Source organism: Schistocerca piceifrons, chromosome 5 (genome assembly GCF_021461385.2).
Source record: "Schistocerca piceifrons isolate TAMUIC-IGC-003096 chromosome 5, iqSchPice1.1, whole genome shotgun sequence".
NCBI lineage: Eukaryota > Metazoa > Arthropoda > Insecta > Orthoptera > Acrididae > Schistocerca > Schistocerca piceifrons.
In genome coordinates, this window is record NC_060142.1 from 483,422,761 (window position 1) to 483,437,925 (window position 15,165).

General features: G+C 42.2%; 1 protein-coding gene across 1 annotated transcript in view; it reads right to left on the reverse strand.

Annotated features, from left to right (window-relative positions):
- The window catches only part of LOC124799094, a 704,063-nt gene that overhangs the window by 229,250 nt on the left and 459,648 nt on the right, over positions 1–15,165 (reverse strand). Inside the window, exon 4 of the mRNA XM_047262633.1 lies at positions 14,563–14,646. Within this exon, the coding sequence (XP_047118589.1) occupies positions 14,563–14,646 (84 nt within the window). The remainder of the gene's footprint in view (positions 1–14,562; positions 14,647–15,165) is intronic.

The window sequence follows — 15,165 nt, forward strand, 5'->3', positions numbered from 1 at the left end:
AGATATTTATTGCTGAACGTTAGGAGCGTCTGCCTGACTTCTGTAGTAGTGTGGGAGTGGAAATTGCATCTTGCAGGAGCCACAGGGTAAAGGGTACATCTCAAATTAATCCGTTGCGCAGAATAACAGAATCTCAGATCAACCACACACGCTCACACCATTTAATCCATGATAAGAAGAGTACAGCACTACACTGATACCAATGGTCATCACTTCCAGCACTTGCTGTAAATGGACGTTCATGCCAGCTTTGTGACCTTCGTTGACCTTACTGTTACACATCATAGGATTCGTCTCGATAGCCGTTATCAGAAAATAAGTACCAAACTATAGCATCCCTAAAAAAAAAATAAAAAAAAAAAAAAGTTGACCTTCGTATTTCTGACGTGAACCCACCTAGCAACAAAAAATCAACGTCACATTGGGGCCCCCGTTGTCCCATGCAACATTTGTCCCACAGACTTTTCAGCTGCTTTCATTATTCTAGATGGTAACAATTAGTGACTCACCCTGTACAATATATACTAAATAACGGGCGTATTACTACTTTGCTCAGCAGTACATGGTGTTTTGATACACAAAAGTGAAATTCTTCTGAAGAGAAATTCATCGTTTAATTGCATGACAAACGTATCGCCTAAGGTATTTAGTCTTCGTCTCGCGTGATGTAAAAGTTATAAAACAAAGATACCATCAGGAAACAGATATACCATTCTGATTGTGCCGTGGAGTGTGAGAAACTAACTGTGGTTGTTTAAAATAATTTTAGCAGAAGGGGTCTCGTGTGGCGTGAGAGGTACCATCCGCTCACATCGCACATTTTCATGTCCGTCACCGAATTAGCTTAAAATGCATAGAGGTCAGTTCACCAAACAAACTATTTTATGATGTTGCTGCTTTAACATTTTAGAGTACCTACAGAGATGGGGAGATTGTAATTACCTTAACAAGGAATATGTCATGATCTTTATCTGAAGTGGATTGTTTTCTGTTGAATGGTTGTATTGCGTTATTGATTTTTTCACTCTAGCTGCATTGTAGAACGCATACAAAAAAATGCAGTCTGACGATAATTTATAAGTCATAATTAAACGACATTTCCAAAAAGCCGCAAGTTCTGCTCAGATAATAATATTTTACTACTGTATTGCAACCATGGATGTTCATTTGTCACAGTTTCGCAGATGAGTTAATATGACTCATGACCTCTTAGTGTCCGTTTGTGACAAAACAGTGGATTTCTTAAACGCGATCTGCTGGTACAAAGATCGTTGTCCACATCGACACACTACATACAGCATGAAGTTCTAAGGAAAGCAGTTGTGTAGGATGTTTTACATTATCCGCAGAAAACCCTTCCCGCAATGGTTATGAAAAAGAAATTCTGCTTATACTTCAAGCATATTGCTACAGACATGTTCGTATAACGTCCCATTACCCCTGGGTGCATCAGATATTAGCTAGTTCCCCTCAGCTGCAGAGTCATCAACATTAGTGCTTAACTAACTTTTAGAATGAAAAAGAATTATGATTGAATACTTTTATGTTGAGAGTGGTGAAAGACAGTTTCTGCAGCTGTTTTATTATATAATGAACTAATGGTTCTGCTTATTTCTAACAAACTTTTTTTATAGAATGATGAAGCACTTAGCAGCGCATCGCGAGTGCTACCTGTAACTCCTCTTCAGAAAAGAAACCTAACTATCCACATTGAGGATAGACATTTGTTAAAAAAATATGCTTACTCTACACTACTTCTCTGCGTAGCAACTCTTGAGTCACCCAACTTTACTCTCCCATTTGAAAGCAACCAAATAAAAATGCGTGCGCTGAACTTACTGTTTGTAAATTACTTCACTACTGAACACCTTTCTTCGGAAGTGGTAGAAATTGGAAGACCTTATTCTGCCAATTCATTATGTTTGACCAATGCCACTAACATTAATAACACTGTGTTGGCCCTACAGCAATTTAGTAACCATTACGCAGTTACTGTTGTGTTGTGATGGATTATCTGCTACCAAGTGAATAATCAAGCAGTTTCTGGTCTACTGTGGGACTATTTTCAGGTCCGAGATGTCAAATAATATTTGATACACGTGTATCAATTTTCCTTTCATAGATGCGTGACACCATAGTAAAATGTTTGTGTGTAGTAAGTGGCTACGTGAAGAAAAATATTTTCATACATTCGTTTCGTAAGTTTTATCCTCAACCAAACTATGTCACGGTTTAATTCTCGTATTTCAAAAAAAAGAAAGAAAATAAGGACAGGGAACTTACTAACCAGTGTTACAATCTTGCAAAATGGTGATACTAATACTGATCTTTAAAAAATATCTGTTTCCTAAACGGAACACCATCGACCATCAAATTATTGTTTTTTTACCCCTAAGAAAATTTCATTTTACCACTCAGGGGGTAATTACCCCAGATTTGGAGCCACTGTTCCAAAGAGATTTGTTGTTCACGCATTTGTTCACGACACACACACACACACACACACACACACACACACACACACACACAGGAGAAATTATCGTTATTGTTTGAGGAATTACACGAGGATGCAGACGTAACTTTAGTTCTTAAAATTATTTATTTGTTCTACGGTATCTGTGATGCACCTTAAATGACATTTCGATATAATAAACTAATTGTACGAGCAAGTGTTGTGTAAAATAGGCACCTTTGGGTATTTGCGTACCTTGGTGGACGTATATCTCAGCTGAAATCAGACAAAGTGAAAGCAATTATTTCTGTTGATTTGTAACATCGAAACACTTCAGTGACCAATTTCGTTCATTATTTACGCATATATGCTTCAATTGCTTACAAGATTTCCAATAATTCTTATTAAGATCTGACCTCAACACTGTTTTGACTGATTACATTTTAGTTTTATTGCGATGTGGAAATTTTAGTGAACTACTAATATTCTGGAGCTTTTATTTTGTTAGCGTCCCGAGGCTTCATGCTCCACAAGATGCAAAATGACATTTTGAGGTTCATATACCACTTGCGCAAAGGGACTGTGACAGTTTCATAATTTCCCGTAATAGACAAAATGATACACTGAAATTCAGATCCAAAATAACAGAGGCACTCTGAAAGCAGGTAAAAGATATAATGAAATAAGACAGGTAGGTCTTCAGCCAGTATGGAGACAGAACTACTATGCAAGAAGCATCGGGGTCCAGCAAGACCGACTCCAGATTAGTCTACCCGAACAGACGCAGTAGGTTATTGGCCTCAGGTTACAAAGATATGTAAAAGACTATATTGTAAAGGACGGACAGTATACACATGTGGTAAGTTAATATTCTTCTGCTTCTGACAATTTCGTAAATAAGAATACACAAGGTGTAATGGGTAATAAGTGCAAATATTTCTGTTGGTGACTGAGGACGGTGTACTGGATGACATTACTTCAGTATTTAAGTAATTTGCAGACTAATAATTATAGCTATTACAAGTGGTTTGTTTTTAGGCTGGTTAGTACCTCCAAATACGTATGGCAAGTGCTATTAACGCTTGTTTTCTCCTGGGCAGCAGATCAGGTGATGACGTGTGGACACGTGGACGCAAAACGGTTAGTCCATACTGACAGGCGTAGTCCAGTGAGAGGTGGAGTAACTGCAATGCAGAAAATATCAGGTCCTAAAGTGTGTGATGTGTTTGTGAAGAGACTGTTCGATGTACAGAAAAACAATCAAAACACTGATGTGCATACGTGTTAAGGTACCACGTATAAAAATATTTGCACCTATACCCGTTTCATCCTGTATTTTACTGTCTTTAAAAAGTATGCCAACACGTATTTCTCATATTTAATGATGTAAATCTATAGATTTATCATAAATATATTAAATAAAATTGTTTTACTGAATGAAGTGATGAAAGCATTCAATTTTTCGAATGCCTGTTGTAAATATGCAACACACTGAGTTGTACCTGACAGGTATATCGTACCTTACATTTGACGCTTCATTACTGGCTACAAAGTACGATTTTTGATTTTTTCTTTCAAAAGGAAATTTATTCAGGCATTAAGCGCTTAATATTGATTATAGATGGCAGAAACAGTTTTGTTAATGTCTTTCACTCACTTTGGTAGATTACAGTGTAGGGGCGTGTTATGTAGCAGTTTAAAAATGTGGAAGAACAGATTACCAAACGAAAACGTACAAAGAATACTTAATAGGCAGTATGAGTTTCATTTTCCTGGTCTTCAGGTACTTTGACTACTGTCGGTCCTGGTCTTTCAGTATCTCTGGGTAGAGAAAATCAATCTTCACGTTTCCCGCGCTCGTCAAACAAAACTAAATTTCTAGAATGAAATTTTTACTCTACAGCGGAGTGTGCGCTGATATGAAACTTCCTGGCAGATTAAAACTGTGTGCTGGACCGAGACTCGAACTCGGGACCTTTGCCTTTCGCGGGCAAGTGCTCTACCGACTGAGCTACCCAAATATGACTCGCGCCCTGTCCTCATAGCTTCAATTCCGCCAGTACCTCGTCTCCTACCTTCCAAACTTCACAGAAGCTCTCCTGCAAACCTTGCAGAACTAGCACTCCTGGAAGAAAGTATATTGCGGAGACATGGCTTAGCCACAGCCTGGGGGATGTTTCTAGAATGAAATTTTCACTCTACAGCGGAGTGTGCGCTGATATGAAACTTCCTGGCAGATTAAAACCGTGTGCCGGACCGAGACTCGAACTCGGGACCTTTGCCTTTCGCGGGCAAGTGCTCTACCGACGGGGCGCGAGTCGTGCTTGGATAGCTCAGTCAGTAGAGCACTTGCCCGCGAAAGGCAAAGGTCCCGAGTTCGAATCTTGGTCCGGCACACAGTTTTAATCTGCCAGGAAGTTTCAAAAATAAATTTGATGAGGCTTGCAAAGTAGAGATTCTCCACCTGTTCTGTGGACAATATTCGGTACTTGGGAAAGGACAGCACAGCCGGGGCTGGCGTGAGGCGAAACAGCCGCACGCAGCGGGCGCACTGCTGCAATCAACTCGACAGCGAAAGGGCTAAAAAATATTGTCTTGCTAAAAATATACCATAGTTCATTCAATATGTACTGCTGTAAAACTTACGAGTGTGTCTGTACTCACCTCTTTGTATTGTCACTCGTCCAATACCCTATTATAATTCATTTTACGATTGAGGATAAAACAGGTGGACACAATTTAGGTGACTCGACCAATATAGTCACTACAGAAGAGAGGCCTCACTGTTGTAAAATTTGGGAATAGATTTTCATTTAGCTCTCATTGCGTCTTCTTACTTCAAAGCTGCCAGGTCATTTGCTGGAGCCTGCCTAGCACGTAGTCCCGGCGCACTGTAGGCGGCTATGGAGTGTCGGTCAATGCGTGGAGGTTCCCCCTGAACAACGCGGGCCAGAAATACTTACCGGGACGGGGCGTGCCGTCACTTGAGACTGCGTTCCAGGCTGCACTCGGCCCCTGGGCTATTTCTGGAGTAGAGGCGCGCCTCGGTGACGGCGCACGTCATCTGCGCCGCCGTTCCAATACGTGCCGGCCAAAGTCTCAGAGGGGCGGCCTCAGCTGTACGTGTATACTGACAGGCTGCTGCAATAATCGGTTGCAGCAACCGCGACTCTGACGCGATATTTGAGAGGGCTCGATCTCGCCTGATGCCAAGAACACCAGAACCGTTATTTTTGATGTGTAGAAATAAATATCTGCCCGATTGACCGCACACGCCCAATTTCAAAACGCTCGAATAGGCTGCTTTGAGAAACGAATTTCAAAGCTGGATGTATTAGGGTCATTCGGTAAGGAAGGTCCAATTTCTTATAAAATAGACGATTACTTTTCTTTCAAAAATGTTTTTATTTAATACCTTACATGTTTCTCTATTTTTTCTAGGTAGTTTCCATGTATGTGTAAACATCTGTCATAACGTTCTATAAGCTTTTGTATCACTAATCCATAGCTGTCTGCCACCTATGAGGATAGCCAGGGTCATCTGCTGCTTTCTTGTCGCCGTCTGCTACGACGCGCTGGTCATCGAGAAACTCCTTTAGGTTGCGGATCTAGTTGAAATTGTGAATCGCCGATGGGCACGAATAGTTTCGTCCACAGCTTATACCAAAATCTTCTGAGACCACTCATAATCGGTCTGACCGCGGTTCATCATGGGCATTTTCTTGCCCTTCTTCGAGACCTCTCACCCACTCACTCACTTTGCTGTCACACATCGCATCGGGACCATAGACCTCACTTAGCTGTCGATGAACTTCAGCTGCTGCCACGTTCCTTGCTGTCCAAACCGAATCACTAACCGTATTTCACAGTTGGCGGACTGATCAATTGTTTTATCGTTTTGAACTCACACTGTAAACAGAACACTCCCACATACCAATGAAAATGACGTCGTTTGGCGAACAAGACATGCAAGGAGTCGGTGTGCATGCGCGTTTCAATTTTCGCGCGGAATTCGATTACCTACGATTGTTCGGAACTTACTTTCTGAATAACCCTCGTATTAAACGCTGTATGTAACACAAGGGCGAAAGGTTTGTAGAGTACCCTGTCAGATGTTTCAGAGCGTGCACAGGTCCTCCGCATCTGAGCTGTCCTAGCTGTTCACAGTGTTGTCGACTGCTATTCGTGTCTCAATGAGCTACCTGCCAAACTGTGTATATGTGGGCACACACAAGCGGAGTTATTAAGTTTTAATTATCACCGCGAAAAATAAAAATTACTTAATTTTTGGTTTGTTTGGAAGTGTATGTCTGCAGTCTTGGTACACACTGAATTCCCCGCGCTACAGTACCATACCACACCGAAAGCTGATCCCGTTAAGAAAAAGGAAACGGGCTCTGCCATTTTATTTTGGCTCTTCTAGCGCCAAGTTGCCCTACTGTGACGAGGGGAATTCATTGTCTGTTAATCGCATGAATTTATTTCCCGATATAATAATTAAAACTTTATTACTGCTACTCAGATGTGGGAAGAGTGTGATTCCAGCATCACAATTTTCAGGATATGTTCTAAACCCATAATGGTAACTGTATAATAAACTCTAAGACAAAAAAAATCGACACACCATGAAGGAATTATCCGAATAGGATGGAAAGCAATACATGTGATGTGCGTGTACTGACAAACAAACGACTACAATTTCAGAAAAGTCTGATGATTTATTCAAGAAAATGACCTTCACAAATTGAGCAAGTCAATAACGCTTTGATCCACCTCTACAAGCGGTTATTCTGATTGGCATTAACTGATAGACTTGTTGAATGTCCTCGCGACGGGTGTCGTGTCAAATTCTGTCCAATTGGCGCTTTAGATCGTCAAAGTTCCTACCTGACTGGAGGTCCCCTGTCCGTAATTCTCCAAACATTCTCAGTTACGGAGAGAGCCGGCGACCTTGCTGGCCAAAGTAGTGTTTGACAAGCACGGAGACAAGCAGCAGAATCTCTCGCCGTGTGCGGGCGGACATTATCTTGCTGAAAGGTAAGCCGAAGGTGACGTGTCTTGAAGGGAAACAAAACGGGGCGTACAATGTCGTTGACGTACCGCTGTGCTGTTAGTCTGCTGCGGATGACAACCAAAGGGATCCTGGTATGCAAAGAAATGGCACCCTAGACCACCACTTCTGGTTGTCGGGTCGTATGGCGGACGACACTCATGTTGGGGTCCCACCGCTGCTCAAAATGGTTCAAATGGCTCTGAGCACTATGGGACTTAACTTCTGAGGTCATCAGTCCCCTAGAACTTAGAACTACTTAAACCTAACTAACCTAAGGGCAACACACACATCCATGCCCGAGGCAGGATTTGAACCTCCGACCGTAGCGGTCGCGCGGTTCCAGACTGCAGCGCCTAGAACCGCTCGGCCACTCCGGCCGGCAATGCGTTGTTGGTTTGGTCAATTTGCGAAGCTCTTTCTTTTGAATAAATCATCCATTTTTTTCTGAAATTGTAATCATTTTTTTATCTGTTCATATACATCCCATCTACCGACTTCCGTACCATTCAGATAATTCGTTCGTGGTGCATCGTTATTTTTGTTTGTTATTTTTGTATCCCAGAGTGTATGCTACACTGCTGTACGATTGTCAGTTAAAGTGGTAAGCCAAAAGCTATAGAATTTCACTTACCGTCAGCGATTAGATTTCTTAACGTAAGACTGCACGCACTGACTGTTGATGAAATAGGTGTAATATGCACTCAGAATAGTAATCGTTACCATTTCGTCAGTTCAAATTTCGAAGATATGAAAAAAGCACACACACAAAAAACATCGATACCAAAGATAATAGCTGTCGTGTTTTTGGATAAAATAAGTGTGGTAGTCTTATGGAACCGAGACAGTCAACAACATGTGACAAGTTCTGTTCAACGCTTTCACAATCGACGATGCTAAAGGCAGTAACTGGAACGGTCTTCGTTAATGATAATGCATGCAAGGCCTCACGTGTACATCCGCAGCTGCTGGTGTGTTTTTGGATAAAATAGATGTGGTGGTCTTATGGATCCGAGACAGTCAACAACACGTGACGAGTTTTGTTGAACGCTTTCAGGATCGACGATGCTAAAGGCAGCAACTGGAACAGTCTTCGTTGACGATAATGCATGCCCGGGTTGACTTGTACATCCGCAAGTTCTGGTGGGAACTTTCCGTCCACCCTGCCTACTCGCGCCACTGCTTGTACGTCGCGGCATAGGGTGATTGTGAATGTTCTGAACATAGAGACGCTTTGAAAACGTCGTTTTTAAAGAGAACGTAGTCAAGGTACCGGAAGTTCCCAGAGAGTGATGTTGACTGCGGCAAAAAATGAAGAGATTTGATAAAAACATTTATCTGAGTTTATTTTTTATTTTGATATTCTTCTTACGTAATAGTACTATTTATTTACAAAACTTTTGCCTTATGTAAAAATTCCTGGTTTGAATGCGAAGTTGAAATAATTATGCAACAGCTGATGCCAGGTAATTTCAGAGTTCACAGGAGGAAAATATCACCAGTTCTCTGCGACACAGATGTATAATCTATTCTTTGTAGCTCGCTAGTCATTAACCTGTCTACAGTCAAAAAAATAAAAAGAAGTAAACTGTTTACCTAAGAAAAGAATTATTTTTGTGCCATTCTATCGCCAGTCAGTTGTATAAGGTCTGCCACCATATTTAACCACTGAACGAAATATAAAACTGTTGAGGCTTCTGTGGCCAGTTTTTCACGTATTGCCTAATTGTCACGTTTTGTCTCAGCGCCTTCGGCTGACGCTTGTTCCACGATTTTTCTGAGGTTTTGGCAGTACTTTTGACTGGCAGTGCCAATGCTTCAATTTCCATTGCTGAAGATCTTATGATGGTGGACACCGAAAAGCTGTATAACGTGGTACATCAGTGAAAAAGTTTGTTGTGATCGACTCATAAGATGTAATTTTGTGCACACAGCTTGCTGATATCTGTCGACAACGATCTGGTTTGCATTCCGACAGAAAATCAAAGTGACGGAGCTCCTCCGGAACTTCACGCAGATCGACGTACAGAAAGGTTTTTCGTCCGTCATAAGAAATACTCTGAATGAACTAATACTACCATATGCAAAATAAAATGAATCAATTATGAACGAAATATATTACGTTTCTGAGTGAATTACATTGGAATACGATTAGAGCATATAACTGATGACGTAATTTTCACTTTAGTTTTCTCAAACTTCTCGTAGACTCTGCTTCATTTTCAATAAATAGTACAAGTTATAGCACGCGACTGTAGCAAGCAAGGAACGCCACGTTTTTACATCAGGTTCGTAAAGATGCATGAAGCTGAACTAGTTATTAATGTAAAAATCTTGAATCCTTGGTGCTCTGTAGCTTCCAGATGTTTATTAAGGGACATCTTCTATACGCCATGAGTTGCACTAGAAATTTTTATTTGTCGAAACCTATTTTCGGATTTATAACCCATTATCACTGGCATCTGATATAGAGGAACAGCCGCCCGTTGTCGCCGAGCTGTTCTAGGCGCTTCAGTCCGGTACCTTGCTGCTGCTACGGTCGCAGGTTCGAATCCTGCCTCGGGCATGGATGTGTGTGAAGGTGTTAGGTTAGTTATGTTTAAGTAGTTCTAAATCTAGAGCACTGATGACCACAGATGTTAAGTCCCATAGTGCTTAGAGCCATTTGAACCATAGAGGAACAAAAAAACTGTTGGTGCATCGACTTCTACAAAATGAAATCGGTATATATAGTAGAAGTAATGTTAGTCTATTTACATTATGTTCCTCTGTAGTAGTGACATGAGTGTAAGCTAATACGGTATAATCTAGAATCTGTTCTGTTACACAGTATACAGGTTGTCCTGTATGTTACTGCTGTCAAATCTTAGACAGTGACAATTCGTGAGTACTTTGACATTACAATCACAGAGTGTAAACGTGGAGCTGACAGGTCAAAGAGTCTACATCGTGTGTCTTTTGTTATTCCTAAGCTCAAATTTATATATGTCAGTGACATGCATTCATACATGTTGGCTTATTTTGCAGCTTTACAAGTTTTGTATATTCTACCTTTATATACCAACTGCCGAAAAATTGTAATTTACATATAAGAACGTATGTCACACACTTAAGTAAATATATCTGTGACAAATACCAAAAGACAGGTAATGTAAAATCTTTGACATGTCAGTTACACTTTTACGCTATGTGACAGTTACGTCAAACGTTATCAGTATTTGTCACTGCCTAAGATCTGACAGCAGGAACATACATAACAACCAGTGTATTATATGATAGGACAAATTTCATATCCTATCGTGTTAATTGAGACGCATGTCATTATTAAAACTTACATAATGTGAGTAGACTTATACAGGGTGAGTCACCTAACATTACCGCTGGATATATTTCGTAAACCACATCAAATACTGACGAATCGATTCCACAGACCGAACGTGAGGAGAGGGGCTAGTGTAATTGGTTAATACAAACCATAAAAAAATACACGGAAGTATGTTTTTTAACACAAACCTACGTTTTTTTAAATGGAACCCCGTTAGTTTTGTTAGCACATCTGAACATATAAACAAATACGTAATCAGTGCCGTTTGTTGCATTGCAAAAATGTTAATTACATCCGGAGATATTGTAACCCAAAGTTGACGCTTGAGTACCACTCCTCCGCTGTTCGATCGTGTGTATCGGAGAGCACCGAATTACGTAGGGATCCAAAGGGAACGGTGATGGACCTTAGGTACAGAAGAGACTGGAACAGCACTTAACGTCCACATGCTAACACCTTTTTGTTGGTCTTTTTCACTGACGCACATGTACATTACCATGAGGGGGGAGGTACACGTACACACGTGGTTTCCGTTTTCAATTACGGAGTGGAATAGAGTGTGTCCCGACATGTCAGGCCAATAGATGTTCAATGTGGTGGCCATCATTTGCTGCACACAATTGCAATCTCTGGCGTAATGAATGTCGTACACGCCGCAGTACATCTGGTGTAATGTCGCCGCAGGCTGCCACAATACTTTGTTTCATATCCTCTGGGGTTGTAGACACATCACGGTACACATTCTCCTTTAACGTACCCCACAGAAAGAAGTCCAGAGATGTAAGATCAGGAGAACGGGGTGGCCAATTTATGCGTCCTCCACGTCCTATGAAACGCCCGTCGAACATCCTGTCAAGGGTCAGCCTAGTGATAATTGCGGAATGTGCAGGTGCACTATCATGCTGATACCACATACGTCGACGCGTTTCCAGTGGGACATTTTCGAGCAACGTTGGCAGATAATTCTGTAGAAACGCGATGTATGTTGCAGTTGTTTGGGCCCCTGCAATGAAGTGAGGACCAATGAGGTGGTCGCCAATGATTCCGCACCATACATTTACAGTCCACGGTCGCTGTCGCTCTACCTGTCTGCGCCAGCGAGGATTGTCCACGGACCAGTAATGCATGTTCCGTAGATTCACTGCCCCGTGGTTTGTGAAACCCGCTTCATCGGTAAACAGGTAGAACTGCAACGCATTCTCTGTTAATGCCCATTGACAGAATTGCACTCGATGATTAAAGTCATCACCATGTAATTGCTGATGTAACGACACATGAAACGGGTGAAAGCGGTGACGATGCAGTATGCGCATGACACTACTTTGACTCAGTCCACCGGCTCTCGCAATGTCCCGTGTACTCATGTGTGGGTTCATGGCAACAGCAGCTAACACACCAACTACACCCGCATCTCCTGTGACGGGCCTGTTACGGACCCGTTTGATTGCTACGACCATACCTGTTGCATACAGTTGGCGGTAGATGTTTTGCAATGTGCGGCACGTTGGATGCTCTCTGTCCGGGTACCGTTCTGCATACACCTTGCAGGCTTCAGCTGCATTTCGTCGACACTCGCCATAGATGAGTATCATCTCTGCCTTTTCAGAGTTCGAATACACCATGGTCACAGTTCCTACAACACTACATTATCACAGACGTCTGGTAACACGGTGTACTACAGTTGGTCTGCGTGCGGAGACGAATGCAGAATAACAATAGCAGCAAGCGCTACATGCGGACACTGCGACAGCTAGACCAAACCACAACAGCCACACTCGTAAACACGGTCGTCATCGTAAACATGTCCCTGCAGATGCTGCTCGCCGACCGTGGCCCGTGTCTGTTAGAACACGCAACTGAACGTCGGAGGTTTCAAGCGTCAACTTTAGGTTACAATATCTCCGGATGTAATTAACATTTTACAATGCAACAAACGGCACTGATTACGTATTTGTTTATATGTTCAGATGTGCTAACAAAACTAACGGGGTTCCATTTAAAAACACGTAGGTTTGTGTTAAAAAACATACTTCCGTGCATTTTTGTATGATTTGTATTAAACAATTACACTAGCCCCTCTCCTCACGTTCGGTCTGTGGAATCGGTTCGTCAGTATTTGATGTGGTTTACGAAATATATCCAGCGGTAACGTTAGGTGACTCACCCTGTATTTCTGCTACTCTAAGGGTTTCCAGAACTTCCAGTTACAAACTTCTAGGACCTGTAGAGGGGAGTGGGTACATAATATGATTACGTACGCTTTCCCGGCGGGACTCATCAGCAGAAGCAGCATTTTCCTGAAGATGGCGACCAGTTGGATCGCCGAAATATCGAGTCAAGTTGATTTTAGGATCCGGCAGCAAACCCAAAGAGACTTTCAAGGGTACATAATATTTTGAACAGAAACCAATGTTCGGAAACCTACATCTGAAAAACATGTTTGCTAGATAGGTATGTCACAGGGTAGTCATGGTGGGATGAGGTTACGTCGGATCGGCTGATGTCACCTCACGTCTGTCCTACCTCTTCGACCACGTTCGAGTGTCATTCACGTTACTGTGAGTGTTACAGCAACATGGCTCAGAACACGTTTGTAGAATACACCGACATGTTATTTCTGAATGGCGCAGGTCACGTTAGTGGAAGAGCTTTATCAGGCCCGTTCTCCGCAACGTCCGACTCCGTCGCACATCATTTTCTCCACAACTACGCAACGCCTTCGAGGAGGGGTACCTTCACCGTCAGCAGACGTGACTCGCGCGTTCCAAGGAGACCATACACATCTGAATTGGAAGAGGTCGTGCTGCATCCAGTTAAGGAGAAACCTCCAGTGAGTACAAGAGCAGTTGGAAATTTTGGAAATTCGTGGTAAGTTCCTATGGAATCAAACTGCTGAGGTCATTAGTCCCTACGCTTACACACTACTTAATCTAACTGAAGCTAACTTACGCTAAGGACAACACACACACACCCATGCCCGAGGGAGGACTCGAACCTCCGACGGTGGAAGCCGTGCGAACTGTGGCAAAGCGCCGTGGCAATGCGCAGTTGCTTTGGCTGTTAATAAGTGGAATTGGAAAACAAGTGATGTGCTGGGTTACGGCTAATAAATTACTTGTAAAAGTGGTTTCGTTACCAAATGTTTTCAAATAGTTGTAGCACGGAAACGGCACATTCCCGCACTTGCATTCCCAGTCAAAATATTATCTACTCAATCTGCTTTAGAAGTCCTAGAATTTTGTAACGAAAATTTTCGAACACACTATAGATACTTTTGTCATTTTGTAGAAGTCGATGTATATACAGTTGTCTGTTCCTTTATATCAGATGCTGCTGATGACGAGTTACAAACCCGAAAAGCGGTTTAAGTAAATAAAGATTTCTATTGCAGCCCAAGGTGTATAGAAGACGTCCTTTATCAACGTTATTAATGAAGTTGAAGTGTACACAAGATATAGCGTATAGTATTAGTGTGCTAATTATTATCATTTTGGATTACCGTTCTGTTTCAGCTGAAAAAATAATTTTTTTCAGTTTTCCAAGTAATCTTACGGGTTAATAAAAATCCCGACATCCTTGGGTTGAGAATTCGAAAACAAACAAAGTTCCATATGACATGTATTTTGCTCGTGCAATCTGCAGACATTCACGATTCACAAGTGTTGCGCTGAGCATGCCTACGGCTGCAGCAGCGGACGGTACCTGAGCCAAGGCGACGCTGCGGCAAGTACTCACCATCGGGCGATCTGGCGGTTGAACGGATGATAGACGAACTGTACAGAGGCCGTGGCTGACGCGGGGTTCGAGCCGGCAGTTTTCCTGCAACACAAAGCATCGGCTAGAAGTCGTTCCGTACAGTTTGTGAGCTGGTCAGGCATACAGTGAATCTTCAACAGTGACAACTTATTTCTTCATAGCGCTTATTGCTAGTTACTATAGGAGTTCGTACACTACTGGCCATTAAAATTGCCACACCACGAAGATGACGTGCTACAGACGCGAAATTTAACCGACAGGAAGAAGATGCTGTGATATCCAAATGATTAGCTTTTCAGAGACACCTACAATCTGCTGACACGAGGAAAGTTTCCAACCGATTTCTCATACACAAACAGCAGTTGACCGGCGTTGCCTGGTGAAACGTTGTTGTGATGCCTCGTGTAACGAGGAGAAATGCGTACCATCTCGTTTCCGACTTTGATAAAGGACGGATTGTAGCCTATCGCGATTGCGGTTTATCGTATCGCGACATTGCTGCTCGCGTTGGTCGAGATCCAATCACTGTTAGCAGAATATGGAATCGGTAGGTTCAGGAGGCTAATACGGAACGCCGTGCTG